At 37.9% G+C, this 25,917-nt stretch overlaps 4 protein-coding genes and 1 pseudogene across 4 annotated transcripts; 1 reads left to right on the top strand and 4 right to left on the bottom strand.

The window, feature by feature from the left end:
• Nucleotides 1-1,208: 1,208 nt before the first annotated feature.
• LOC141696807 (EP1-like glycoprotein 2) lies at nucleotides 1,209-2,516 on the bottom strand. The gene has a single exon (XM_074500930.1). The coding sequence runs from the start codon at nucleotides 2,514-2,516 to the stop codon at nucleotides 1,209-1,211; it is 1,308 nt and encodes a 435-aa protein (XP_074357031.1).
• A 1,256-nt stretch (nucleotides 2,517-3,772) lies between these two features.
• LOC141695050 (EP1-like glycoprotein 2) lies at nucleotides 3,773-5,069 on the bottom strand (annotated as a pseudogene).
• Nucleotides 5,070-6,091: 1,022 nt separating this feature from the next.
• Nucleotides 6,092-7,957, bottom strand: LOC141695142 (uncharacterized). Its single transcript, XM_074499398.1, has 2 exons — nucleotides 7,781-7,957; nucleotides 6,092-7,434 (listed from the first exon to the last, which is right to left on the bottom strand). Exons 1-2 carry the CDS (start codon nucleotides 7,955-7,957, stop codon nucleotides 6,349-6,351), a joined length of 1,263 nt encoding a protein of 420 aa, XP_074355499.1. The 3' UTR covers nucleotides 6,092-6,348.
• A 34-nt stretch (nucleotides 7,958-7,991) lies between these two features.
• Nucleotides 7,992-11,945, bottom strand: LOC141695141 (TMV resistance protein N-like). Its single transcript, XM_074499397.1, has 4 exons — nucleotides 11,290-11,945; nucleotides 9,646-10,756; nucleotides 9,154-9,447; nucleotides 7,992-9,056 (listed from the first exon to the last, which is right to left on the bottom strand). Exons 1-4 carry the CDS (start codon nucleotides 11,793-11,795, stop codon nucleotides 7,992-7,994), a joined length of 2,976 nt encoding a protein of 991 aa, XP_074355498.1. The 5' UTR covers nucleotides 11,796-11,945.
• An 11,052-nt stretch (nucleotides 11,946-22,997) lies between these two features.
• On the top strand, nucleotides 22,998-24,136 carry LOC141696474 (uncharacterized). The gene is made up of 2 exons (XM_074500612.1): nucleotides 22,998-23,354; nucleotides 23,555-24,136. Exons 1-2 carry the CDS (start codon nucleotides 22,998-23,000, stop codon nucleotides 24,134-24,136), a joined length of 939 nt encoding a protein of 312 aa, XP_074356713.1.
• The last annotated feature ends 1,781 nt before the right edge of the window (nucleotides 24,137-25,917 follow it).

Raw genomic sequence — 25,917 nt, 5'->3', positions numbered from 1 at the left:
AGAAAATAGGGAATGTATTTATAGTATATATTTTAAACGACTCAGATGTGTTTTGAATACTGTACCCTCGCTGAGATTGTTTGACCTTAATCGAATCTTCTTTTCTTTCTTATGGTGCTATAATGAAATACATTCTTCATTCAGATAGGCATTTTAAAGGTATGTCATTATTCATTTACTGGAGGATTATAGGGGCTAATTTAGATTGAATCCTCGACTGTTGTTCAGAAAATATCAGTACAATTTTTCTTAGAATACAGCAATTGGTTTTTTAGATAACCCACAAGACTACAGAACGACGCATTCGATATGTTTTCCGGGATGAAGGGCTCCCGGAGGGCCCTTTCCCTTCACGGGGCACACCTGTGAAGGGTTGGAGCTCTCCAGAATCCTTCCCCATGCCTTTCGGGGGCTCCTCTCCTTTCTTGTACGATTCTTATGCTTTGTTCACTTCCTATTTTAGTTGTGAGAGCAACCTCCTCGCTAATTCTTCCTTGTCACCTTACTTGTGTTGCGGAGCGACCGCACACGGGGCGCGCCCTATGGGAGTCCGGGAACATTTTCCCGGAGCCCGGATCATTCTTCATTTCTTGATCATCTCACTTTTTCTTCCTTGACTTAAGATCATCCTTCATAAAATCCTTATCAATACTTGTTCCTCGTCGTCGTCTTCTACCATAACGATCATCGTGGTACCGTCGTCGTAGCAGTCATCGCACACTTCCTCCACCATGGTCGCCGTGATCCTCCGTCGTAATGATCATCATAAACCTACATATAATAACTTCACCAATCATCGTCATAACTTCTCATCGTTAATAGTCATTGTAAGCGTCTCCCATATAGGGAGCGCCCTATAAGGGCGCCCTAATCTCCGGAAACGCGTTCTCCGGAGCTCGTCCATCCTCTTACTCGGCGGTGATCCGACCCATTTTCTTAAAAATCCGATAAATTCTCATGGAGATTTTATGGTATAACATTTATTTTTGGCATGGGTCAGAAGATATACGAAACTCCTTTCATGTAAACAAACTCAATTATTTATTTAGTATTATCATTACCAAGTGTCTGGAACATTTATTGATCAAAGTATTGCAGAGCGAAGTTGCACTAAAAAGGAAAGAACAGTCCAGAATCCGGACTAAATTAGAAATAACACTTAATCTTAACAAAGTTTTGATTGATACCAAGATCATTGCAGTGATCAACTACTTGGACATCTTGACATAGGCAACGTGAGATGAATTCGAAACTTTGTTCAAAGCACCTAGTGCAGGAGCAATTAAGCACATTGAGGTATCTTCCCTGTAGAAAAAACCTAAGCACTTGCAGTCCGAGTCACATTTCTTCTTACAATCACCAACTGTAGTTGGCCCGGATCCACTTGTTATGCCATTTGTAAAATGTTCAACTCCCACAACTTTGTAGTAGTCCACAGCCCCTTTGCCACAAGTCTTGCTCCATCCTGTCAGTCCATTAGGCGTTGGACAAGCTACACATTGATCGTCTTCGCAAACTCCAAATGAGCCGCATCTATGTGGCAGCTTACATTCTCTCTCTCGGCCTTGGTCTCTATCAAAGAGCACGTATGTGACATCCCATGCACCATAGTCAACGTGCTCTTCGTATGTATAAATTTTCAAGTTTCCATCGCTATCAACACGAAGCATAGAGTAAGTAGCATTGTACTTTGCTCTTGACAATACAGCAGCACCACTAGAGCTGGTGGAGTTGTTCATGAAAGACTGGAGGTGAAATTCATAGGCCCAAACAGTGTCGCTGTCTATTCGAGTAAAGGGCTCGATTGTAAATAGAATTTGGCTTAGAATGTCTTTCCCTGTTCCGAAGTTATTTTTGTTGTAGAGTATTGGAGTTTTGGTATTGTTAGGCTGGTAATACAAGGACATCTGGCTCTTCTCTATTACATAAGAGTAAGCCCCGTCTGAGGCCTCAATATCGGATGATCGACTAATGAGCTTGTTTGGTCCACTGGATAGAAGAGATTGGCCGGGTAGAAGTGTATCAGTATGGTGATCAAAACTTTGCCAAACAAATTTGCCCTTTGAGTCAACCAACACCAGGTTACCATTTGTTAGTAATTCTAGACGTACGACGCCTTTGTTGGCTGTGCCAGTCTGCCAAGCGACAGTGCCATCAGCATCGGCTAGGACAAGGTTTCCATCCGTGCCAAATGTCAGTGTTGCTTTCTCTTGGACTGGCTTGGCACGGTTGGCATCCCAAACCCAACGCATAGTTGATTCAGAACGTTGATCGCCCATGCGTAGTCCAAGGATGAAGGCAGTAGGAGTTGTGTTGTAAAAACAAATTTGAAACGGAAATCTAGCAATAGGCAATGTACGGTAGTTGGCATCATATTCGACAACATAGTCGCCTAGCTCCCCCTCATTGGTATATTTAAATGTCGCACTAGCAGGGACGGCAGCTTGAGCAGAGGAGATCGATAAAATTATCAGTAGTGAAATGAAAATTGGGAAAGACAGCCAAGAAGAAGACATGGTTAAGCTTGTAAGCGAAGATGTATGGGAATGTATGTTATCAGAAAATAGGGAATGTATTTATAGTATATATTTTAAACGACTCAGATGTGTTTTGAATACTGTACCCTCGCTGAGATTGTTTGACCTTAATCGAATCTTCTTTTCTTTCTTATGGTGCTATAATGAAATACATTCTTCATTCAGATAGGCATTTTAAAGGTATGTCATTATTCATTTACTGGAGGATTATAGGGGCTAATTTAGATTGAATCCTCGACTGTTGTTCAGAAAATATCAGTATAATTTTTCTTAGAATACAGCAATTGGTTTTTTAGATAACCCACAAGACTACAGAACGACGCATTCGATATGTTTTCCGGGATGAAGGGCTCCCGGAGGGCCCTTTCCCTTCACGGGGCACACCTGTGAAGGGTTGGAGCTCTCCAGAATCCTTCCCCATGCCTTTCGGGGGCTCCTCTCCTTTCTTGTACGATTCTTATGCTTTGTTCACTTCCTATTTTAGTTGTGAGAGCAACCTCCTCGCTAATTCTTCCTTGTCACCTTACTTGTGTTGCGGAGCGACCGCACACGGGGCGCGCCCTATGGGAGTCCGGGAACATTTTCCCGGAGCCCGGATCCCGGATCATTCTTCATTTCTTGATCGTCTCACTTTTTCTTCCTTGACTTAAGATCATCCTTCATAAAATCCTTATCAATACTTGTTCCTCGTCGTCGTCTTCTACCATAACGATCATCGTGGTACCGTCGTCGTAGCAGTCATCGCACACTTCCTCCACCATGGTCGCCGTGATCCTCCGTCGTAATGATCATCATAAACCTACATATAATAACTTCACCAATCATCGTCATAACTTCTCATCGTTAATAGTCATTGTAAGCGTCTCCCATATAGGGAGCGCCCTATAAGGGCGCCCTAAGCTCCGGAAACGCGTTCCCGGAGCTCGTCCATCCTCTTACTCGGCGGTGATCCGACCCATTTTCTTAAAAATCCGATAAATACTCATGGAGATTTTATGGTATAACATTTATTTTTGGCATGGGTCAGAAGATATACGAAACTCCTTTCATGTAAACAAACTCAATTATTTATTTAGTATTATCATTACCAAGTGTCTGGAACATTTATTGATCAAAGTATTGCAGAGCGAAGTTGCACTAAAAAGGAAAGAACAGTCCAGAATCCGGACTAAATTAGAAATAACACTTAATCTTAACAAAGTTTTGATTGATACCAAGATCATTGCAGTGATCAACTACTTGGACATCTTGACATAGGCAACGTGAGATGAATTCGAAACTTTGTTCAAAGCACCTAGTGCAGGAGCAATTAAGCACATTGAGGTATCTTCCCTGTAGAAAAAACCTAAGCACTTGCAGTCCGAGTCACATTTCTTCTTACAATCACCAACTGTAGTTGGCCCGGATCCACTTGTTATGCCATTTGTAAAATGTTCAACTCCCACAACTTTGTAGTAGTCCACAGCCCCTTTGCCACAAGTCTTGCTCCATCCTGTCAGTCCATTAGGCGTTGGACAAGCTACACATTGATCGTCTTCGCAAACTCCAAGCATGCCGCATCTTTGTGGCAGCTTACATTCGCTCTCTCGGCCTTGGTCTCTATCAAAGAGCACATATGTAACCTCCCATGCACCATTGTCAACGTGCTCTTCGTATGTATAAATTTTCAAGTTTCCGTCACTATCAACATGAAGCATAGAGTAAGTAGCATTGTACTTTGCTCTTGACAATACAGCATCACCACTAGAGCTGGTGGAGTTGTTCATGAAAGACTGGAGGTGAAATTCATAAGCCCAAACAGTGTCGCTGTCTATTCGAGTAAAGGGCTTGATTATAAATAGAATTTTGCTCAGAATGTCTTTCCCTGTTCCGAAGTTATTTTTGTTGTAGAGTATTGGAGTTTTGGTATTGGCTCAGAATGGCTCGGCTCCTTTCTATTACATAAGAGTAAGCCCCGTCTGAGGCCTTAATATCGGACAATCGACTAATGAGCTTATTTGGTCCAATGGATAGAAGAGATTGGCAGGGTAGAAGTGTATAAGTAGGGTGATCAAAACTTAGCCAAACAAATTTGTCCTTTGAGTCAACCAACACCAGATTACCATTTGTTAGCAATTCTAGACGTACGACATCTTTGTTGGCTGTGCCAGTCTGCCAAGCGACAGTGCGATCAGCATCAGCTAGGACAAGGTTTCCATCCGTGCCAAATGTCAGTGTTGCTTTCTCTTGGACCGGCTTGGCACGGTTGGCATCCCAAACCCAAAGCATAGTTGATTCAGAACGTTGATCGCCCATGCGTAGTCCAAGGATGAAGGCAGTAGGAGTTGTGTTGTAAAAACAAATTTGGAATGGAAATCTAGCAATAGGCAATGTACGGTAGTTGGCATCATATTCGACAACATAGTCGCCTAGCTCCCCCTCATTGGTATATTTAAATGTCGCACTAGCAAGGACGACAGCTTGAGCAGAGGAGATTGATAAAATTATCAGTAGAGAAATGAAAATTGGTGAAGATAGCGAAGAAGAAGACATGTTTAAGCTTGTTAGCGAAGATGTATGGGAATGTATGTTATCAGAAGATAGGAAATGCATTTATAGTAAAAAATTTAAACGACTTTCCACATTAGGAAGTGGTAAGAAATAGATGAGTCGCTTTCAAAACCGGTGGCTCCTTCAGATGTGTTTTGAATACTGTGCCCTAGCTGAGATTGTTTTACCTTAACCGAAGCTTCTTTTCTTTCTTATGGTGCTATAATGTAATACATTCTTCATTCAAGTACCTTCTATGTGTTTCAACTATTCAGATAGGCATTTGTTAAGGTATGTCATTATTCATTTAGTGGAGGATTTGAGGGGCTAAAATAGATTGAATCATCGACTGTTGTTCAGAAAATATCAGTACAATTTTTCTTAGAATACAGCAATTGGTTTTTCAGATATCAGCACCATGAATATTACAAAATTCTGGTTCAGTTATAGTTCTTATCAGATTATAGAAGTTTCTACAGCATTCAACCAGAACGGTTTGGTTTACAGGAGCATTATTTGGTAGTTGACGAAAATCGATGTCATCAACTTGACATTACTGTTTTTATGAGCATGTTTAAATTAGTACAACATGTTTAGTTCTTAATCTGGAGATAATTTTTGTGTTTATCTGAGTTTATATAGCATTGTTGATAACTTATCGGAGTCTGTACTTTAGTTAAAGACATATGTGTTACAAGATTATGGCAGATACATCTTCTGTTTGTTGAAGTTAAATGGAATAAACGTTTAAATTGTGAGATATATGTGACAGGTTAAGTGGTGCATGGCGGCTCAAAGTTTCAGAAAGTAGCAGCTATGCCTATCTGAGAGATGATATCGAAAACTCTGTTTCTGGTCTCTGGATATATTCAGATGAAGCAGACAATCAACTTAAGAGGAGTTTGCTTTAAGTAGTAACCTAAGTACTAAAAGCTTAGATATTCAAATCTATTGATCAATCACAACTGATAATCTACTATCCCCAGTAATGTTCTATCATCCTCAAAAAAATTTCTACCTCAAGACTGGCTTTCTTTTATTAAAATAATACACAATTAAAACTGACAAGAAATACTGCAAAAACATGGAGCATATATGCTTGAAATCCAAATACAATAATTAATCAGAAGTTTTGTAGCTAGGTTACCTCTGCAAGTAGTAGCTATTAATTTGCTCAGCTGCTTCAGGAAGCAAATGACTTGCTTCGATTAAAGAAAGCGTTTTCAGAACTCCGGTTTAGCCATTTTTTGAGTGAGTCAGAAAACAATCAGAAGTTGTTACTTTACAAATGATTCTGTGGTTTGTACAATAGATGAATCCCATAGATATCTGCATTTTCTGATGTTAATCTAATACCATCACCATCACTGACTGTGAAGATCGATCTCGGTACTATCACCATTACTAATGCAGGGCAGCCATCAAAAGATTCGCTCTCCCATATATTCTTCTCATTATATGTCAAGGTGTAAGTCTGAAATGGTACAAAGAAAAGAATCATCCCCAAGAAACTGTATGACACATTTGGCGGCAAGTCTGAATCTGAATTTGCCTCAAAAGAACTTGATTCACTACTCCAATCCAGACGCTCCTCTGTGCAAGTGTTGGTTTCGTGCAGCCCCGAAAAATTGTTTGACAGCAAATCGTACGGAAGTAACACTGACTCTTCTGAATCACTTGATTCAGAGGAGTCACTAATACGATCTGAAATCTCCTCTGTATCAGTGCTAGTTCCATTCATTCCAAGGAAATTGTGTGAAACATTTGGCAGCAAATCTAAGGACACGATTGATTCTTCTGTATTAAATGATTCACTAACGCAATCCAGAAACTCCTCCGTGTCAGTGTTACTTTCATGCATCCACAAGAAATCGTGTGACACATCTGGCAGTAAATCTAAGGACACGATTGATTCTTCTGTATTAAATGATTCACTAACGCAATCCAGAAACTCCTCTGTGTCGGTGTTACTTTCACGCATCCACAAGAAATCGTGTGACACATCTGGCAGTAAATCTAAGGACACTATCGACTCTTCTAAATAAGATGATTCACTACTGCAATCGAGAAACTCCTCAGTGTCAGTGTCAGTGTCAGTGTCAGTGTCAGTGTCAGTGTCAGTGTCAGTGTCAGTGTCAGTGTCAGTGTCAGTGTCAGTGTCAGTGTCAGTGTCAGTGTCAGTGTCATGCATACCCACAAAATAGTCCTCAGTGTGAGTATCACTTTCATGCATACCCACGAAATGATGAGACGAATTTAGCAGAAATTCTAAAGAAAATTTTGGCACTTTTGCATTACTTGATGGACTAATCCAATCTGGAAACTCCCCTGTGTATATTCTAATTTCATGTCCAAATTCAGCGTAGATCTGTGGCAAAATATAACGATAAACAAAAAAAAAAAGTTAACGAACAAATATACACAGGCATATATATCCATTAAATTGCCAACTCTGGGAATTTTCATGTTCACAAGTTACACCTTATAATTCTTTTTAATAAATTAAGATATACCTAATAAATCAATAAGTAGTTAAATTATCACATCAAAATTGTAGTGGATAACGTGTCTTTGTCATTTGATTATGTTATATTTGCTTATTTAGTATGGATAACTATGTAAAAATCTATCATTTAGTTCTTGGTTGTGATTGATTGTGAGTTGCAACTTGGAACAACTATGAATATGCATGAAAAGTTTGAGATTAATCAGACCTGAAAGAAACGTTCTGTGAAAATAGACGCCAGAAGAGATGAGTTGCAACCTGTCAAGTGAAGTACTTTTAAAGAAGTGAGTTCCTCCAAGCCTTGAATGTCTGTCAAAGCACTGCAATATCTAAGGTTCAACCTCTTCAATTGTTTCAAGTTGGATAGATTTGGCAATATTTTCATAGACGTACAACCATTTGCCCGTATCACTTTCAGATTAGGGGAGTTCTGCAAGAGACAACAGTTCAACACAACCAGTAAGATCAAGATGTTTCAGATTTGACAGCTGACTAATACCAGGAAGTTCTTTTAACAGAGTGGCATATCTTGCATTTATTTGCCTTAAACTTGTCAGCTTATACAACTGATCTGGTAACATTTCTAATTTTTCACATTTAGAAATATCCAGAATTTCCAGTGATTTCAGGGTGCAAAGGGTGTCCGGAAGAGTTTCAAGTTTCGTGTTATAACTTAAAATCAGCGTGACAAGTTTACGAAGACTTCCTATTGAACTTGGTATTTCTGAAATAGTTAAACTCCGCGCTTCCAGCCTTGTTAATGATTCCAGATTCCCCAATTCTTCAGGCAATGCTTTCAGAGAAATGCAATGACCAATATTAAGGACTTCCAATGCTCTCAAGTTGCAGATAGAGTCCGGAAGAGTTTTTAGGTGATGGCTGGAACATAAATTCAGGTAAACAAGCTGACTAAGATTTCCAATTGAATTCGGTAACTCGGAAATATTAAGTTCCATCGCATTGAGCTTTTTGAGGGATTCAAAGTTCCCGAATTCTGTGGGGAATTCTTTCAGTATACTGCAATTAGAAATATGCAGAACTTCCAACAGTCTCAAATTGCAAATGCTGTCTGAAAGAGTTTTAAGGTTCATGTTATAACTTAACTTCAGCTCAACTAGCTTGCTAAGATATCTGATCGAATCCGGTAACTTTGAAACACTTAGTTTCTCCGCATTAAGCTCACTCAGGGATTTAATGTTCCCCAACTCTGTAGGCAATACTTCCAAACTACTACATCCAAAAATATTTAGACTTTTCAGGGATCTCAAGTTGCATATGCTGTCCTGAAGGCTTTTCAGGTTTACACAGTCGCACAAATTTAAGGAAACGAGCCTCTTCAAACTTCCAACTGATTTGTGGATTTCCTTTAAGCTTTTACAGGCGACAAGTTTTAAAGTTTCAAGAGACGGTAACATAGTGAAGTCTGGGGTTGAACTTAAATTCATGGAATACGACATGTCTAGAGACTTTAAATTTTCAAAAACCTGTGAAAACATTCAGAATGAGTGCAACCGAGAGAAATTAAAGAAGAAATTTTCCATTTAAATTGTCATATGCAATAAACATACTCATGGTACCTACCAGATTAAGCTCCCCCATGTTTTTGATATTGCTACGAGTCAACTCAAGGATAACAAGTTTTTCAGGGTGAAATCCTGGAGGTAAACACTCTAATGGACAAAGATCCCAGCAGAACCACCTTAAATCTTCAAATGCACCTTCAAAGCTTCCAGTTAGATGTACACAATAGAGTTGAAGAAATCTCAAATTTCTCATCCTCTTGAATGTTTCCATATCATATTTTTCATTCCAGATTGCATCCTCATAGAACTCATACTTGTGACTGTGGATGATACATTCAATTGCTTCTGTCCCCTGACACATATATGAAGAAGAGAGTTCACCATTGTTTCATAAGTAGAGCTAATAGATAGGGAAAGAGAAGCCTTGCGCTTCTTTAACTCGTATTTTAATTTTTTTGAACAATTATATATACATGTATAAATAAGCAAAAAAGTCAGATGAGTGATGTTGTATCATTAAAATACTCTGAATAAAATGAGAAGAAATTACCTTGTGCTTCTTCAACACATCACGTATATCTGACGATACCCACAATCTACTATGTTTTCCGGGCTCATCTGGAGAGTTGTTACGCGCAACTTCCCTTCCCATGTCCCGTAGCAGATCATGCATTCTCAACTCACCTTCATCATTGGTCGTGAGTAAACATCTCTTCCTTAAAATATCAATGTTATGATCTACGTAAGAATAATAAGTTTCCATTATCTTAACCACCGCTTCTTTCTTCTTACCGATGAAAAAGCAGGCAATGTCAAGGAATATTTTTTTCATCTTAGGATCGTCCCATTCCAAGGCATCCAAGCAAATTACAAGTTTTTGCTGAATAGTGTTGTCAGGATTTCGTTGTAGTCTCTCGATATAAGATTTCCATCCTATTTCAGATCGCCTGGACAAAAATGCTCCAAAGACTATTAGAGCTAGTGGAACACCACCAGCAAGAAGCAGAATCTCTTTGGACAATGCCATTAAGCTGTTGTTTGGTTTAGCACTTCCATATGCATATTGGGAAAACAGTGCCAGAGACTCAGCATCATCCAACTCATTTACCTTGTATTGGAATTTCGGCTCTACCTCAATTTTATCCAGTACCTCCTGATCCCTTGTAGTTGTAATAACTACACTCCCCGAAGCAAATGATCCGACTAAGGATTCGTATTGTTTAGGGTTGTCTATATCATCAATAAGTACTAGAACTTTTGCTGAACAAAATCTCTCTCGTATAAACTTAATTCCTTCTTCAACATTGGGAACCTCAAATTTTTTCTTACTTTGAAGAACATCATTAATAAGTTTCTGTTGCAAAGATTCTAGGCCTTTGAATGTCCCTGAAACCTCTCTAACGTTTGCTAGAAAGCAGATGCCTGTGAAACTTTCTGGCAAGAGTTCATTGTATAGAGCTTTGGCAAGAGTTGTTTTACCCACTCCACCCATACCATATATACCAATCTTAGTAACACCTCGCGGGGCACTACTAAGCATTGCTGTTATGTCTTTAATACGAGAGTTTAAGCCAACTGGATATCTCGCAACATCTAAAGTCTTCGAACTTATGTCGTTTAGAATGATATCAACAATTTCATCAACAATGTCAGCTTCAGACCTGCAATACAATTATTGCTGTCATTTAAAAGAGCCTCTAAATAACCATATACAATATTTTCTCTTTTTCGATTTTTCAATAATCCATATGTACATGCATTATTTCCTCATCTTTAAGACTTGAAATTGAAATATATGAATTGCAGTAGTAAGATCCCTAACTATATGTTATAGAAGAAAACTCAGAACCTGACAATTAAATTGATACATATGCTTTATTTATTAAGGGCTCCGGTCCCTGACAAGCGATGAATGTAACCATATGTCCGCGAAAAATTTAGCCGGACGGGAAATTGATGTGTATATCATCATTAGGAGGCTACATCATTTAATCCGCGCTTAATTTTTTGATTTTAGGGTTCACGGGACAGATGGTTTGCCTACAATCGATAGACGTGGACCCGCGCCCATTATTAATTGACGATTAATGTAAGACTTATAAATCTTTAAAAAAAATTACTTAATGATATTGCACAGATGCATCATGCAAGAGGTAAACAAGACCAGATCTCAAGTGTCAGATGTTTAAATTACCTTTTTGCTAATATAGTTTTTCCTGAAAAGGTAGCAACATTTGCTAGTGTAACACGCCACTTCTTCACTTTCTCAGTATCAGAACCTGAACGGGTTTGATGTTTTTCAAAAGCAGGTTTAAAACTCCCGGTTTGATTTCGCACATCTGAAGGATCAATGTTGTAATACACCGGAATCACCAATCTTTTCATTGTTTCGTAGCAATTGTAGATCTCTACAAGCTCGTCAAGGCACCAACGTGAAGAAGCAAAATCTTCAGAAAACACGACAATGTAGGTCTTGGAATCCTTAATAGCTTGGAGCAATGCTTCAGACAAGACTTCACCTGTGCGTAGCTCAGGATCATCCATATACGTTCGAACTCCATGACGATCCAAGGCAGAGTACAAATGACTGGTAAACTTATACCGAGTGTCTGAACCACGGAAGCTCAAGAAAACGTCCCAGCGGGTAGGAGTTGAAGTTGAAACAGAAGATGGTGATGTTTTAGAAATTGTAGTAGTCATTAATGCACACAACAGATACACACAATTAGGAAGCAAAGAAACAAGTGAAAATTACAATTGGAAGATGATTTAAATAAGATACTGAAAGTTAATTACATATAGGAATAATTGAACAATTGCAAAACCAAGAATTTGGAGGGTGTTGGCTGAGCATGTACATCGAAAACATAAGTAAATTATCCTCTAAATGAAAATATGTACTTGAGCACATTCGGGGTCAACTATACTGCAAGGCATGCACAGAAACATTGATTGGCTTCGTTTAAAAAAGAATACCAGATTGCGACACCTAAACTAGAAGGCACGTACATTGCTTGACTTTTTTTTATAAAAATGCTAGATTGAAAGGAGGCCAGAAGTACATAGTATAGACAACTCAAAACCATGTCATTTATAAAATTATAAGAATAAAAACAACTTAATATAATGAAGAGGCACTGATGTTAAATAATAGAAAAATGCATCAAAGAGAGCATCTTACCAACTCCATGAAGCTTCAGCAATCTCAATCTGCGTCTAGTAAGCGTGTTAATCATCTATTTTAACATTTCGAATAATTGTGGAGTGTATTAATTAACATTTTCAAAAAGAAAACCTGGATCAAAGCTCTAAAAACACATACTATATAATATCTAAACTCATCAAGTTTTGATAAGAGTTGCAATTGCCAGTTTTCTAACAGGTGTATATGCTATACATGGACGAAAACGAATACATGTCAAGTGACATGTCAATTTAGTTAACAGTATACCTCTGATGCTATCACGAAAACGCATAAATGTCAGGGTCTTAATCCCTAGTAAGGCCAACTCCAAGAGTGGCTTAAAGGTCCAAATTTGAACCGATTTAGATTTAAATTCACGTGGCCTAAATCTGGACCGATGAACAGTGCCGGCCTAAATTTAAGCCGGCACTGGTCCAAATTTGGACCGAGATTAAAATAATAGTTTTTAATGTATTTCTTTCAGTTTATTACATAAAATTTTGATTTCAGGTATTTATAAATGCAATTAACCGATATTATGATATTATTATTATTTATTTAAATAATAATTTAAATTAAAAAATATTTAAACGTAATTAAATAAATATCATTGCATTTCTTGAATTCAAATTACGAATACATTCTAACATTAAATTAAAGATTACAACACATAAAACTTAATTTGAAACACAACATAAATGAAAATGCGATGAGAACTAAATTATTAATTTATTCCGACAAATTAAATCGACTTCCTCCAAGATAGTCAAAATATTGCCCGTAACTATTTTGGTTGTTTTGAGATCCTTGAAGAATATACTAATTCTGAGAATTAGTATTAGTTAACGATATTTTAAGATTTAGTTAATATTTGTACTTTTCTAATTTGACTGTAATGTTTTATTAACGGTTTTATTATAAAAATTATAACTAAATGTGTTTACTATTTTTCATATATATTTGAAATTTAATTAGAATTCTATTATTCATTTATTAATAATTTTAAAATAAAACAAGTAATTAATAATAAAAAAAATAAAGATAATATCTTACATCATACAAAAATAATATATTTATTATTATAAGACCTTAAAATAATTAAATAAAAATTTTGAGATTTGGACCGAAATTTAGATTGTTGGAGTTGGAGAGGGGTTCGGTCCAAATTTGGATCGAGGTTCGGTCCAAATTTGGACCAAACTCTTGGAATTGGTCTAATAGGCTGATAGGGTACCCTTGTTAAACATACTTATCAAGAAAAGACCTAAATTCAAGCATTTTTTTAGGGGATTGAACATTTTTCTTTTCGTGAATATTTTAAGCGAAAATGAGAAAATCCGATCCGCGCAAGATATTCGCAATAAATAAATTTAAAATTTGAACTCTTAAAATATAGATTAGATATCTATTTATATTAAATAGGGTGATATGTAAACAGTCCCCGATCGAGGGGCCTGGACCTAAATGTCAAATAACATGTCAATTTTATGGGTTTAATATCAAACTGATGATCTGAAGTTTGGCGATATATCAGTTCGTTTAGTGCTCTAATCGTGATATCATTTTGATCATTAAAGCTATATAAATATCAAAAAGATGTCTTCAAAAATGTGACAAGAAAGTAAATATTATATTTTGTTAAATTCTACATATTTCTTTCAACGCTACTATAATCAAATAAAAAGTTACGAACTCTAGTTTTTTTGATAAAATATCTAGATTTTAAAACTTTTATTACTATTTATTTTTAATTAAGTAAGATAAAATAATTATAAAATTTAAAATAAATGGTAAATATTTTTTTAAAATCTAGGCATATTATCTAAAATACTAGAATTCACAACATTTCATTTGATTGTAGTTACGTTTAAGACAAATGTATAGAACTCAATAAAGGATTATATTTATTTTCGCATCACATATCTTGACTTATCTATTTGATATTTTATATGAATTTAGTAATCAAAATGATACCCTGTTAGGATCGATAAAGGAAGTGATACGTGGCCTTCACTTTAGTGACTATTTTGATATTTAACACATAATTTAATTCAGTATATTATTTCAACTAGTTTACAAACTTGCTGTATATGCACTACCCCCTAGGTTAGGAGGAATTTTATTGCTGCTAGTCTACTGTTCGGGCTAAGCTCTACTTGAATCAACTATAGTGCATATAAGTAAGTAAGGAGTCGAAGCCGCGCCTTACTGGAAATATTTCCGCAGATGTTCCGCATTCCAAGCTTAAGGAATAGATTTTCCGTTCAAGTCCTCGAGATAATATGTTCCTTCCCAAAGTACTGCTCGGACTTTGTAAGATCCTTTCCAATTAGCTCCGAAAACTTCGTGGCTAGCTATCTTCGTGTTAGGCATGACCTTTTTCAATACCAAGTCGCCAACTTTTAATGGTCGTACTTTGACCTTTTTATTATAGAATATGGATACTCGTTGCTGATACGCCACCAATTTTACCTGAGAAAATATTATGACTTCTTCCAATAGGTCTAATTGAATCTGTTGCGTAATTTCACTATCTTCATAGCGAAATTTATTTCTGCGAAGAGACCACGCTTCAACTTCTAGCGGTACAATGGCTTCACAGCCATTTGTCAACATGAAAGGTGTTTCTCCTGTAGTAGATCTAGGAGTAGTGTTGTATGACCACAACACCTCTGGGAGCTCTTCCGGCCAATCCCCCTTGCAATCCTCTAACTTAGTCTTCAACGTGTGTTTGATGATTTTATTAATAACTTATGTCTGTCCGTTGTTTTGGGGATGATATACTGCGGCGAAATCTTTTTGTATCTTCAAGTTCTCACACAACATCTTCAATTTCTTGTTGTCAAACTGCATTCCATTTTCGGAGACTAACTTATATGGAATCCCAAATCGACATATTATAGAATTGTAGACGAAGTCTACTATCTTCTTTGTCGTAATGGTAGCCAAGGGCATATCTTCTGCCCATTTGGTAAAGTAATCCACGACTATAATCGCGTACTTGACACCCCATTTGGCTTTGGGGAGTTCCCCGATCAAGTCAATCCCCCACATGGCAAATGGCCAGGGACTCGCCATAGTGGTTAGATGAGTTGTTAATATATTGGAGAAGTTTGTGAATCTTTGACATCTATCACATGCTTTAACTAATATAAATGGATCTTCTCGTAAAGTTGGTCGGCAGTAACCCTGATATAATATTTTTACAGCAAGCGATCCACCCTTAAGTGATTGCCGCAGATTCCTTCATATACTTCTTTCAGAATATTAAGACAGCCTTCTCCCGCGATGCACTTCAGTAATGGTTGATTAAAACCTCTTTTGAATAATTCGCCATCATATTACACGTATCGCGCTGCTCTATATCGGAGTCGTTAACTGCCATCCTATCCTTCGGAAGTGTTCTGTTCTTCAAGTACTCTCATATAGGAGTCATCCAAGTTTCTTCAGGTGAGCACTCAAATTGCATAACCTTCACATACGGGACGCTAGGTTGTTAGGAGTTGTCCCATATAGTTTGTGGGAGGGGCAGTTTGCTAGAATAAAAGCAACCAGATAACTCCAATTAGTATGAGGCCTTTTGGGATGTGCCCAAAAATAAATCCGTGCGGGCTCGGCCTAAAGCGGACAATATCATACTAATGTGGAGTTAGGCCTGCTCAACAAGCCCAACAAGTGGTATTAGAGATAAGGTTTTGACGGTCCATAACAATCTCACGTGAGCTCCAGAATGGACCTAGGAGGAGGAAGATGGGCTACCCAGTATGAGCTCAAGGAAAATGCAGGTGGGCCTTTCAATATGGGCCTAGGGGGAGAAGATAGCCAGATGGACTTCCAGTATGGGTCAAGGGGGAGCCAGATCACACATCAGGAGGCAGAATTGACAGGTGTCGGGCTCGATGTGTGAAGGAGGAGATTGTTAGAAGTTGTCCCACATCGTTTGTGGGAGGGGCAGTTTGCTAGAATATAAGCAACCAGATAACCCCAATTAGTATGAGGCCTTTTGGGATATGCCCAAAAACAATCCGTGCGGGCTCGGCCCAAAGCAGATAATATCATACTAATGTGGAGTTAGGCCTGCTCAGCAAGCCCAACATAGGTTTCTCCTAGATTTCTAAAGGATTGACTCCTAACAAAGTTGCTTCCTTTTGAGATCCTCATTTTTCCAAAGTGTCGACATTACTGTTTTCCCCTCTTGGGATTTGTTCAATTCATACTTCTCTGAATTTGGGGATGAGACTTTGTGAATATCTTAGATACATCTCTGTTCGTGGTCCTCTAGCTTGAAATCCTCCGCTCACCTGATGTACAACCAACATGGAATCGCTTCAAATAATCAGATTTGTAATCTTCATCATTAAGGCTAGTTTCAAACTACTTATCAAAGATTCGTATTGGGCATCGTTGTTAGTAGCGTTCCAAGCAAAGTGTATCGCACTCATTAGTTGATGCCCTTCAGGATTTTCCAATATTACACCAGCCCCAACACCATCGTGATTAACAGATCCGTTAATATGTAACGTCCACCAAGATTCAGGGATCTCTTTATTTTCTAGAAGCTCTTCAATGTGTGGCTCTATTGGGACTAACGCTTTCTATCCATCAAAATTTTCAGGAGGGAACTCCAATAGGAAAATCGCCAACGCCTGCCCCTTAATGGTCGATCTTGGCTTGTACTCCAAATCAAATTGTCCTAACTCGATATTCCATTTCATCATTCTTTCTAAAGGTTTCATTTTATGCATGACCTGCCGTAATGGGTAAGCTGTCCTTACTTCAATCTTATGAACTTGAAAATATGGCCGAAGTTTTCTTGCGGCTAATACAAGGGCATATACCAACTTTTTTATGTTGGTATAGCGTGTTTCTGCATCAACCAACCTTTTGCTCATATAATACATCGGATGTTATTTTTCCTCATCTTCTCGTACTAGTACTTGCGCTAATTGCATATTCCGAGAGGGCCAAGTAAAGAATCAAGGTTTCACCGTCTATTGGTTTGGCTAATATAGGCAGGGGAACTTAAATATTCTTTAATCTTCTTGAACGCTTCCTCACATTCTTCCTTCCACACAAAGTCTTTCCCTTCTTCTTTTATAGCTTTGAAGAACTCCTTGCACTTGTCCGAAGATTTTGATACAAATCTATTCAAAACAGCAATCCTCCCGGTTAAACTTTGAACTTGTTTGATTGACGCTGGTGATTTCATGTTTAACAAATATTTGAAATCTGCCGAATTCGCTTCAATGCCACGATGGTTCACCATAAAGCCTAGAAACTCCCCGACTCTACGCCAAAAACACACTTTTAGGGGGTCCAGCTTCATCCGGAACTTTCACAGAATGTTAAACATCTCTTCCAAATGTTTGACATGGTTCACGACTTCTTTTGACTTCACAAGCATGTTCATCCACGTAGAACTTCATGGTTTTACCGATCTATTCTTTGAACAACATGTAAACCTAACCTTTGGTATGTAGCTCCGGTATTGATCAATCCAAATGGCATTCCTGATGTAGCAATACAACCCTCTATTGGTAATGAAAGAGGTATGCTCTTGATCTGAACCATACATAGAGATTTGATTATACCCGGAATAGGTGTCCATAAAGCTGAAAAGAGCATGTCCAAGCCGTAGCGTCCACCAATTGATCTATTGTGGTAATGGAAAGTAAATCACTGGGACACGCTTTATTCAAGTCAGTGAAATAGACGCAAGTTCTCCATTTTATATTAGGCTTATTACTAAAACCGGATTGGCTAACCATTCAGGGTAGAAAGATTCTTTTATCAATCCTATATTTAACAGTCTATCGATTTCTTCTTTTAACGCTTGTGCTCTTTCTCCGCTAATAGGACAACATTTTTGCCTCACCCCCTTAACTTTGGGATCTATCTTTGAGTGATGATACATTACCTCCGGATCTATCCCCATCATGTCTGCGTGGCTCCATACGAATATATCTAGATTAGCCTTTAGAAACTCCACGAGCTTTTCCTTCAAGAGGGATCTGAGTTACGATCCAATCTTCAACATCTTACTTTCATCTTCATGAGAGGCGGGGATGTCAATCGTGTGTTTCTCCGGACCAGCCCATTCTATTGCCACTGGCATACAAGGATCGAGGTCGAAGTCAAAACCTTCTTGGCCTTCTTGGGGCGCGCCCGTAACTGTTGTTACACCTGGGGGGTGCTCGGGATCTTCCGTAGCGCCTAGGGCGTGCCCTGAGCCTTCCTCCGGAAGAGTAGTATGTTTTGAATCTTCCAACTCCATGAAGATATGCTCCATATCACCCTGAAGTTCCCTGTCTTTTGTTGAATTGCTATCAACACATTCTTCCATGGTGAACACATCGTGTCCTGTCTCCACATCTTCTGTTTCGATACTTTTTTCTTTCACTTCTTCCCGGTTGCGTAGTATATTGACCCATTTACTTTGATCAGCGTCTCTTTTCTTTTAAAATCTGACGATGCAACTGTCATAGCATTTCTTAGAATCCTCTTTTTGAACACGTACGCACCCAGTCCCGTAAGGTGTAGGGAACTTTATGCACAAGTGGTGGACAGAGGTGATTACTTGTATCTCTTTTAAGAAGGGTCGTCTAAGGAAAATATTGTACGACCTGTAGCGACTGGGAATTTCGCGACGTAATTAAGTGAATAAAGTATAATTTAAGTTGTAATTGTGGATTATGTGAATAAGTTAAGGGCTAATTGATTTGGTTGGTTAATTGTCGCTATTGTATATTAGTAAATGGGAACGTAAAGTAACTTGTTCCAGTTTGATGAGTCAGCTAAGGGGTTAAGTTGTGTCGTCGGGCCGTCAAGTCGAACGGGACCCGTGTTGCAAAGGGATTATAATATTTGGAAATGTGTATGTGAGATATTATTTGATGATCTGAATGTGTCTGTATGATATGTATTATGTGCATATTCGAATCTGAGATTTTTCTGGAATTTTAAATATTTATAAAAGGATTTATAAAGGATTTAGTGATCTTTAAACATTTTTATAAAATCAAAGGAATGTGATTAAGGTCTGAAATTTGCTTCATTGTCTTCAAAATATAACAAGAGACTTTCTAAAATTATTAGTTAGATTTACATGAGTAGTTTGACATTTTAAACTGATTTTATGAAGTTTAAATCCTATTATTTTGACTTATTTGTAAAATCCATAACAAATTATTTATTTGTTAAAAAATTTATTTAAAAATACTAGTGGAAAGCTAATTTTGTATTCTAGTGGATAAAAATCAAAAGTTTAATTATGTGAATGTAAAATGTGTGTCATTATTTCATTATAGATATTTTGTAAATGGAAAAAAATAGAATAAAGGAAAGTGGTTTGTGTTAATTACCGAAATGCCCTTGAGTGTATATATATACACCCCTCCCCTCTCCTTTTTCTTTTTCCTCACCCCGTCCCTCTCTCTTTTCTCTCATTTCTCTCGGTTTTCTCTCTTCTCTCTCTCTCTCTCTCTCGATTTGGATAGCGGAGGCATTCAGGTTAGGAAAGGAAAAGCTATCTTAGATGGCAGTAGCTTCATACCAGTTAAGCAGGAAATCTAATTAAGGCAAGTAGCTCTGCCTTCTCTTTGATTTGATTATAGAGAGGAAAATTATTGATGCCATGATAATGTAGTGATTCCCTTATAATGTTCATGATAAACCTGTTGTTTATTCTCGAGAAACCTTGTTATTGTTCCTTGTTACAAGTTGTTATCAAACCCTATCTGACCCATTATATTAACCTTGTTGATCCTGAACCTTAATGCTTTACATTTTTACCTTGCTATCTTACGATCTCGTGACCTTAATAGAATCTATAAGCCTCTTTACGTAATCAACTATTAACCTGAATTCTCCGATAACCCGTATACCTTATTATGTATTGCTCGTTGGAACTATTTTGATTTCTGAACTAGAATACCCTATTTATCATTTGATCAAGATCTTTGGTATTGATCTTTGTTTACCTTCGATTCGCTCACTTCCTTCGAATCTTGAATTGAACTTAAGCATGATTTTCGACTTGAAAGAGTCTGAATGATTTCACATTCTTGGTAATGATAAAATGAACTTAGAGTCAATTTTTCCTTCTTCCAACACAAAGGTTTTCCAAACGAATTCCTGATGGATTGGATTGAGACGTAAAAGACTAGTGGGACTAGTCCAGTCATGTAAGAGGCTAGCAGGGCTAGTCCAATTTAAGGCTGAAATAATGTCATAGGTACCACAACGACCAGATGGAGGTCGGTACAGGCCGATCACATGTATTATATATAAAAGATAAGTATTTTAATCAAGGGTTCCCTATCATTTTGTAAAAGAGTAAATGATTACATTCCTTTAGCATTTGCTTCCTTAAAAAAATGAAATGAATTAAAATGAGTTGAATTGTGACATCATTTAAAATTATAGAATTTGAGAACCCTGATTCGTATCATTGATATTGATGTTGATATTGGAATTGATTCCTGAAGTTTGATTAGATACTTTCCTGTCAATTGAGAGACTTATTAAATTCCTACTATTGATTTTTGATGGATGTCGGTTTTCACCCTATCTTGAGCCTTGATCCTTGAAAGCCCAAATCTTTCCTCATTACCTTTGCATAGCCAAAGATAGAAATCTGCCACCTAGAGATATAAAGTATAATGCCTCAAGAGTTTGTTTTGATATTGTTAGTGTGCATTATAGAACTGTTATATAGTTACTTGCTGAGCTTTTGTGCTCATATATTTTGCTTTGTTCTAACCATGGTAGTTAAGCAAAAGGATGTCTAGACTTAGGCGCACTGCTCGTAAGAGCGTACCTGGTGGCCCCTACCGTGTCGTAGGCTTCCATATGCCAGAGCAAGTAGTTACAGGCATATACCAGAGCAAGTAGTTACAGGGTATGTGAGCAAATGTTTTAGTTGGAAGGATTGTAAAAGATACAATGGATTATCTGTCGATTCCATGTCGAAATCGATTGTATTTGAATTTTTAAATATTTTGGGTTGTAAATTATATTTGCTGGTTGATAGTTGTAGTCTTGTCTCAAACTTAATCCTGTTTAGGTCCTGTTAATATTTAATCGGGGTTTATGTTATAATTGTTGTTAGTTTATTAGTGTGTGGGTCCTCATTTCCTGACCCCGAGATTGAGGGTGTCATAAGTTGGTATCACGGCTACATGATCTAGTCCCTGAGACAAGTTAGGATAAAAAGGGTATTTTGGGGTATATATCTATATCGCGAGAGTGTTCGACTCATATAGAGTTGAGTTAGATTATTAGGTATAGTCTAAGTAAAGTGAATAGGTCAAGGTAGCAACTAGAGTTAGGGTGTGAGTCAGTTGGAAGTCATATTTAACCCTAATGTTGTTTTTTTTTATTGTTGTTATGTTTTATCTCAGGACCCTCAGTAGTGGTAGTGATTCCGACTCGGAGATTAGTTTGACCGGTACCCCAGTGGACTCTATTCCACCCTCTCCAGAGGAGCCTGTGTATGTTAGTTCAGATCAGGAGGAGGATCCATCTGAGAGTAGTGAGGCCCCTATGCAGGTATCTCCCTTGAGGCCAGAGCCAAAGACCCCAACCCCTGAACCAGAATATGAGATGCATAAGCTTCATGTTAGTGTTGGTGGCAAGTTAGCCCAGGATCGAGACTTTGTTTACTCCCGTATTCCCGAGTTGGAAGCTTTGGTGGATAGGCTAGCTCGAGAGTCTAGGCAGAGGACTTCAGTTATGGAGGATGAGTGGAGAGTCCGGATTCAGATGGTGGAGCAGGTTTCCCGGAGGAGATTGGACGAGGGACCGTCCACTAGTGATGCTGATGCTGAGGCACGGAGGGTGCATAAGATCATTCGCTGGATGTTGACTGTGCTGAGAGAGATCTTGGATGGTTAGTTGGTGATGGACAGGCGGGATATTTGGTGGAGCCCATAGTTGATGTTGTTGTTGTTTTTCTTTTTTTCTTTTTCAGCGTCGGTAGGCTTGGGATACTTGGTCAGATGTCGAGTCCCATTTTATGATTGTATTCTGTTTATCGTACTGTTGGTTGGAGCCAGTAGAGGCTAGGTAGAAGTTGGGGGTAGGTAGGGGATATTTTCCAGTTTTTCCTCTGTTTAACCCTGCTATATTATTGTACCTTATTCCAGAACTTATTGTACCTCAACTTTTCTATTTATGCAATGTTGAATCCCTACATAATTCTTTCATTTTGTTTTATATTTTGGACCCTGGAAATCTTTATTAACTGTTTTACATACCATATTTCTAAATAACCATATTTAATACCTTGTAAATCATACCATGTACCATGTGAGAACACATAACTGATGAGAGAATTATATAATAATAGGATTGTATGTGCAAAATTGGGTAAAGTTTAGAACCCGTAAAAGTTATTTCTAAAAATCATTATTGTTATATATCAATGCCATGCTATCGTATTGCTAAATAATTGCTCAATCAGGTTTGTAAGAAATGGCCAACTCACCAAATCACCAAGAAGAAGAAACTCAAACTCAAGACCAAGAACTAAACCAAGATACTCCTATGATGAACCGACTTGCTCAAACTTTTGCAACAACCTGTAGCCCCTAAAGTCGGAAACTTCAAACATTTTCAGTTCGTACATCCCCCAGAGTTTGTAGGTTTTCCAGACCCGATAAAAGCTCAATCGTGGTTAAGAGAAATGGAAAAAGCTTTTGAATTAACGGAAGTTAAGAATGAGAAAAAGGCACAGTATGCAAGTTATTATCTTAAAGACGAGGCAAGTTACTGGTGGGAATCTTCTAAGGCTTTACTTGAAGGAGAAGCTATATCATGGAGGAAAGTTTACCGAGATGTTTCTGGATAAGTATTTGCCAAGTTATATGCAAGACCAGTTAGAGATAAAATTTCTGAATCTTAGGCAAAAAGACCTGTCAGTGGCAGAATATGAGGTGAAGTTCTCGGAGTTAGCTAGATTCATGCCTGAGTATGTGAATACTGAAGCAAAGAAGGCCAAAAGGTTCCAACAAGGACTTAGGCCGTGGATTCGGATTCAAGTGGCGCTTTTGGAAATTAAGAACTATGCGGCACTTGTGAAAAGGCCATGATAGTGGAATGTGAGCGGGAAGCTACAAAAAGAGAGAACGGAGGAAAGAAGAGAAATTTTGAAGACTTAGAACAAGATCAGGGAAGTTCAAAGTTTAGAGGGAAGTTTGGGAAGAATGTGGGTGGTCAGAATCAGAAGTTTCAAAAATTTAAGCCTGGGAATGGAAGTTAGAAGAATTGGTTCCAGAAAGCTGGACAAGCAGTGAAAAAGAGTAGACCTCAGATTGCGGAATGTAAGGTTTGTGGGAAGAGACACCCAGGGAGGTTTAATAAGTTGAACGTGACATGTTTTAAGTGTAACCAAAAAGGACATTATTCGACGGAGTGCCCAAATGGAACAGGGAAGCCAGAAATGAATTGTTTCAAGTGTGGAAAAGTAGGCCATATGTCCAGGAACTGCAAAGAGCCTGTTCAAAAGGCGAATGTGCTTAGAATTTCTGGACCGCCGCCTCTATTAGCACCAGCAGCCCAACCAAGGGCTATAACCTTCAACATGACAATGAAAGATGCCATGCAAAACGCGGATGTGGTGGCATGTACGCTTGTTATAAACTCAGTAGAAGTCAAAATGTTATTAGATTCTGGAGCAACTAGATCTTTTATTACTGAAAGTGTTATTGATAGATTAAACTGTATTGCGTACCCTCTTGAACCTAATTTGATTATAGAAGTAGAAAATCAAGAAAGAGTTACTACCAATAGGGTTTGTCCCAATTGTGATATGGTTATAGAAGGTCGGCATATTTCTAGCGGACTTAGTCCATTTTAAGTTAGGAGAATTCGACGTTATATTAGGAATGAATTGGTTGTCAAACCATGAATGCGCAAATCGAATGTAAAAGCAAGAAAGTGAAATTAAGAACTAAGGATGGAGTTGAAGTGATATTTAGAGGGAAAAAGCAAGAAAGGAAGTTTCTAACAGGTTATCCAAACGAAGAGATTGTTACGACAGGGATGCGAAGCGTATTTGGCTCATATAAAGGATATAGAAGCGGAATCTTTAAGAATTGAGGGATATTCCAGTAGTTAAAGATTTTCCCGATGTGTTTCCAGATGAATTACCTGGACTTACCTCCAGATCGAGAGATCGAGTTCACGATTGATTTGGCTCCTGGAAAGGAACCAGTTTCGAAAGCTCCCTATCGAATGGCGCCTAGTTGAGATGAAGGAATTAGCGACGCAATTACAGGAATTGTTGGACAAAGGAGTTATTCACCCGAGTGTATCCCCGTGGGGTGCACCAGTGCTATTTTTGAAGAAAAAAGATGGAAGTATGAGGCTGTGTATCGATTATCGCGAATTAAATAAGTTGACGATTAAGAATAAGTACCCTCTACCGCGAATCGACGATTTATTTGATCAGTTAAAAGGAGCTACTTATTTCTCGAAGATCGATTTAAGATCTGGGTATCATCAGCTAAAGATTAAAGCGGAAGATATACCCACGACTGGCGTTTCGAACAAGATATGGACATTATGAGTTCTTGGTAATGGCGTTTGATTTGACGAATGCACCAGCAACATTTATGGATCTTATGAATAGAGTGTTTAAGCAGTATTTAGATAAGTTCGTGATAGTATTTATCGATGATATTTTGATATACTCCAAGATGGAGGAAGAGCATATAGAACATTTGAGGATTTCTTTGGAGATTTTGAGGAAAGAGAAGTTATATGCAAAGTTTTCGAAATGCGAGTTCTGGTTAAAGGAAGTTCAATTTCTTGGACATGTAGTTAACATTGAAGGTATCAAAGTAGATCCTGCGAAGATAGAAGCTGTAATGAATTGGGATAGGCCCAAGACTCCTACGGAAGTCAGAAGTTTTCTCAGATTAGCGAGATATAACAGAAGATTCGTATAAGACTTTTCTAAGATTGTTGTTCCATTAACAAAGTTGACAAGGAAGAACGAGAAGTTCGTGTGGACGGATAAGTGTGAAGAAAGCTTTCAAGAGTTAAATAAAAGGTTGGTAACCGCCCCAGTATTAATTTTACCCGAAGAGAAAGGAGAATTCGTGATCTATAGCGATGCTTCGTATAAAGGATTGGGATGTGTGTTAATGCAACATGATAAAGTAATAACATATGCATCAAGGCAATTAAAGCCGCATGAACAGAAGTATCATACGCATGATTTGGAATTAGCTGCAATTGTATTTGCTCTTAAAATTTGGAGACATTATTTATACGGAGAAAAGTGTGAAATCTATACGGATCAAAAGAGCTTAAAGTACATTTTTACACAGAAGGAATTGAACATGAGACAAAGGAGATGGTTGGAATTGATTAATGATTACGATTGTACAATAAGTTATCATCCTGAAAGGCAAACATTGTAGTAGATGCGCTAAGCCGTAAAGAAAGATTGAATGTGTTAACTTCATCTGAGGAATTAATCAAGGATTTTGAGAAGTTGGAAATAGAAGTGCAGATTCCATAAATGGGAAATGAGGTAATGTATGCGATGACATTTTAGCCGGAAATTTTAAAAAAAATCCGACGTTGTCAAGAGCAAATGATGAACCACGAGAAGGATAAGTTGTCTGGAGA

This window comes from Apium graveolens, chromosome 11 (genome assembly GCF_009905375.1).
Source record: "Apium graveolens cultivar Ventura chromosome 11, ASM990537v1, whole genome shotgun sequence".
Taxonomy (NCBI): Eukaryota; Viridiplantae; Streptophyta; class Magnoliopsida; order Apiales; family Apiaceae; genus Apium; species Apium graveolens.
This window is presented reverse-complemented; position numbering and strand designations above follow the sequence as displayed.

What these genes read in the sequence shown, in the direction of transcription:
- LOC141696807 (XM_074500930.1), bottom strand. Translation starts at nt 2,516, where the DNA reads ATGTCTTCTTCTTGGCTGTCTTTCCCAATTTTCATTTCACTACTGATA.
- LOC141695142 (XM_074499398.1), bottom strand. Translation starts at nt 7,957, where the DNA reads ATGAAAATATTGCCAAATCTATCCAACTTGAAACAATTGAAGAGGTTG. An exon ending in TCACAGAACGTTTCTTTCAG is followed by an intron (nt 7,435 to 7,780) that starts GTCTGATTAATC and finishes ATTTTGCCACAG; the next exon opens with ATCTACGCTGAATTTGGACA.
- LOC141695141 (XM_074499397.1), bottom strand. Translation starts at nt 11,795, where the DNA reads ATGACTACTACAATTTCTAAAACATCACCATCTTCTGTTTCAACTTCA. An exon ending in AAAACTATATTAGCAAAAAG is followed by an intron (nt 10,757 to 11,289) that starts GTAATTTAAACA and finishes ATTGTATTGCAG; the next exon opens with GTCTGAAGCTGACATTGTTG. An exon ending in ACATGGGGGAGCTTAATCTG is followed by an intron (nt 9,057 to 9,153) that starts GTAGGTACCATG and finishes ATGTTTTCACAG; the next exon opens with GTTTTTGAAAATTTAAAGTC.
- LOC141696474 (XM_074500612.1), top strand. Translation starts at nt 22,998, where the DNA reads ATGAGAAAAAGGCACAGTATGCAAGTTATTATCTTAAAGACGAGGCAA. An exon ending in TTAAGAACTATGCGGCACTT is followed by an intron (nt 23,355 to 23,554) that starts GTGAAAAGGCCA and finishes AATTGGTTCCAG; the next exon opens with AAAGCTGGACAAGCAGTGAA.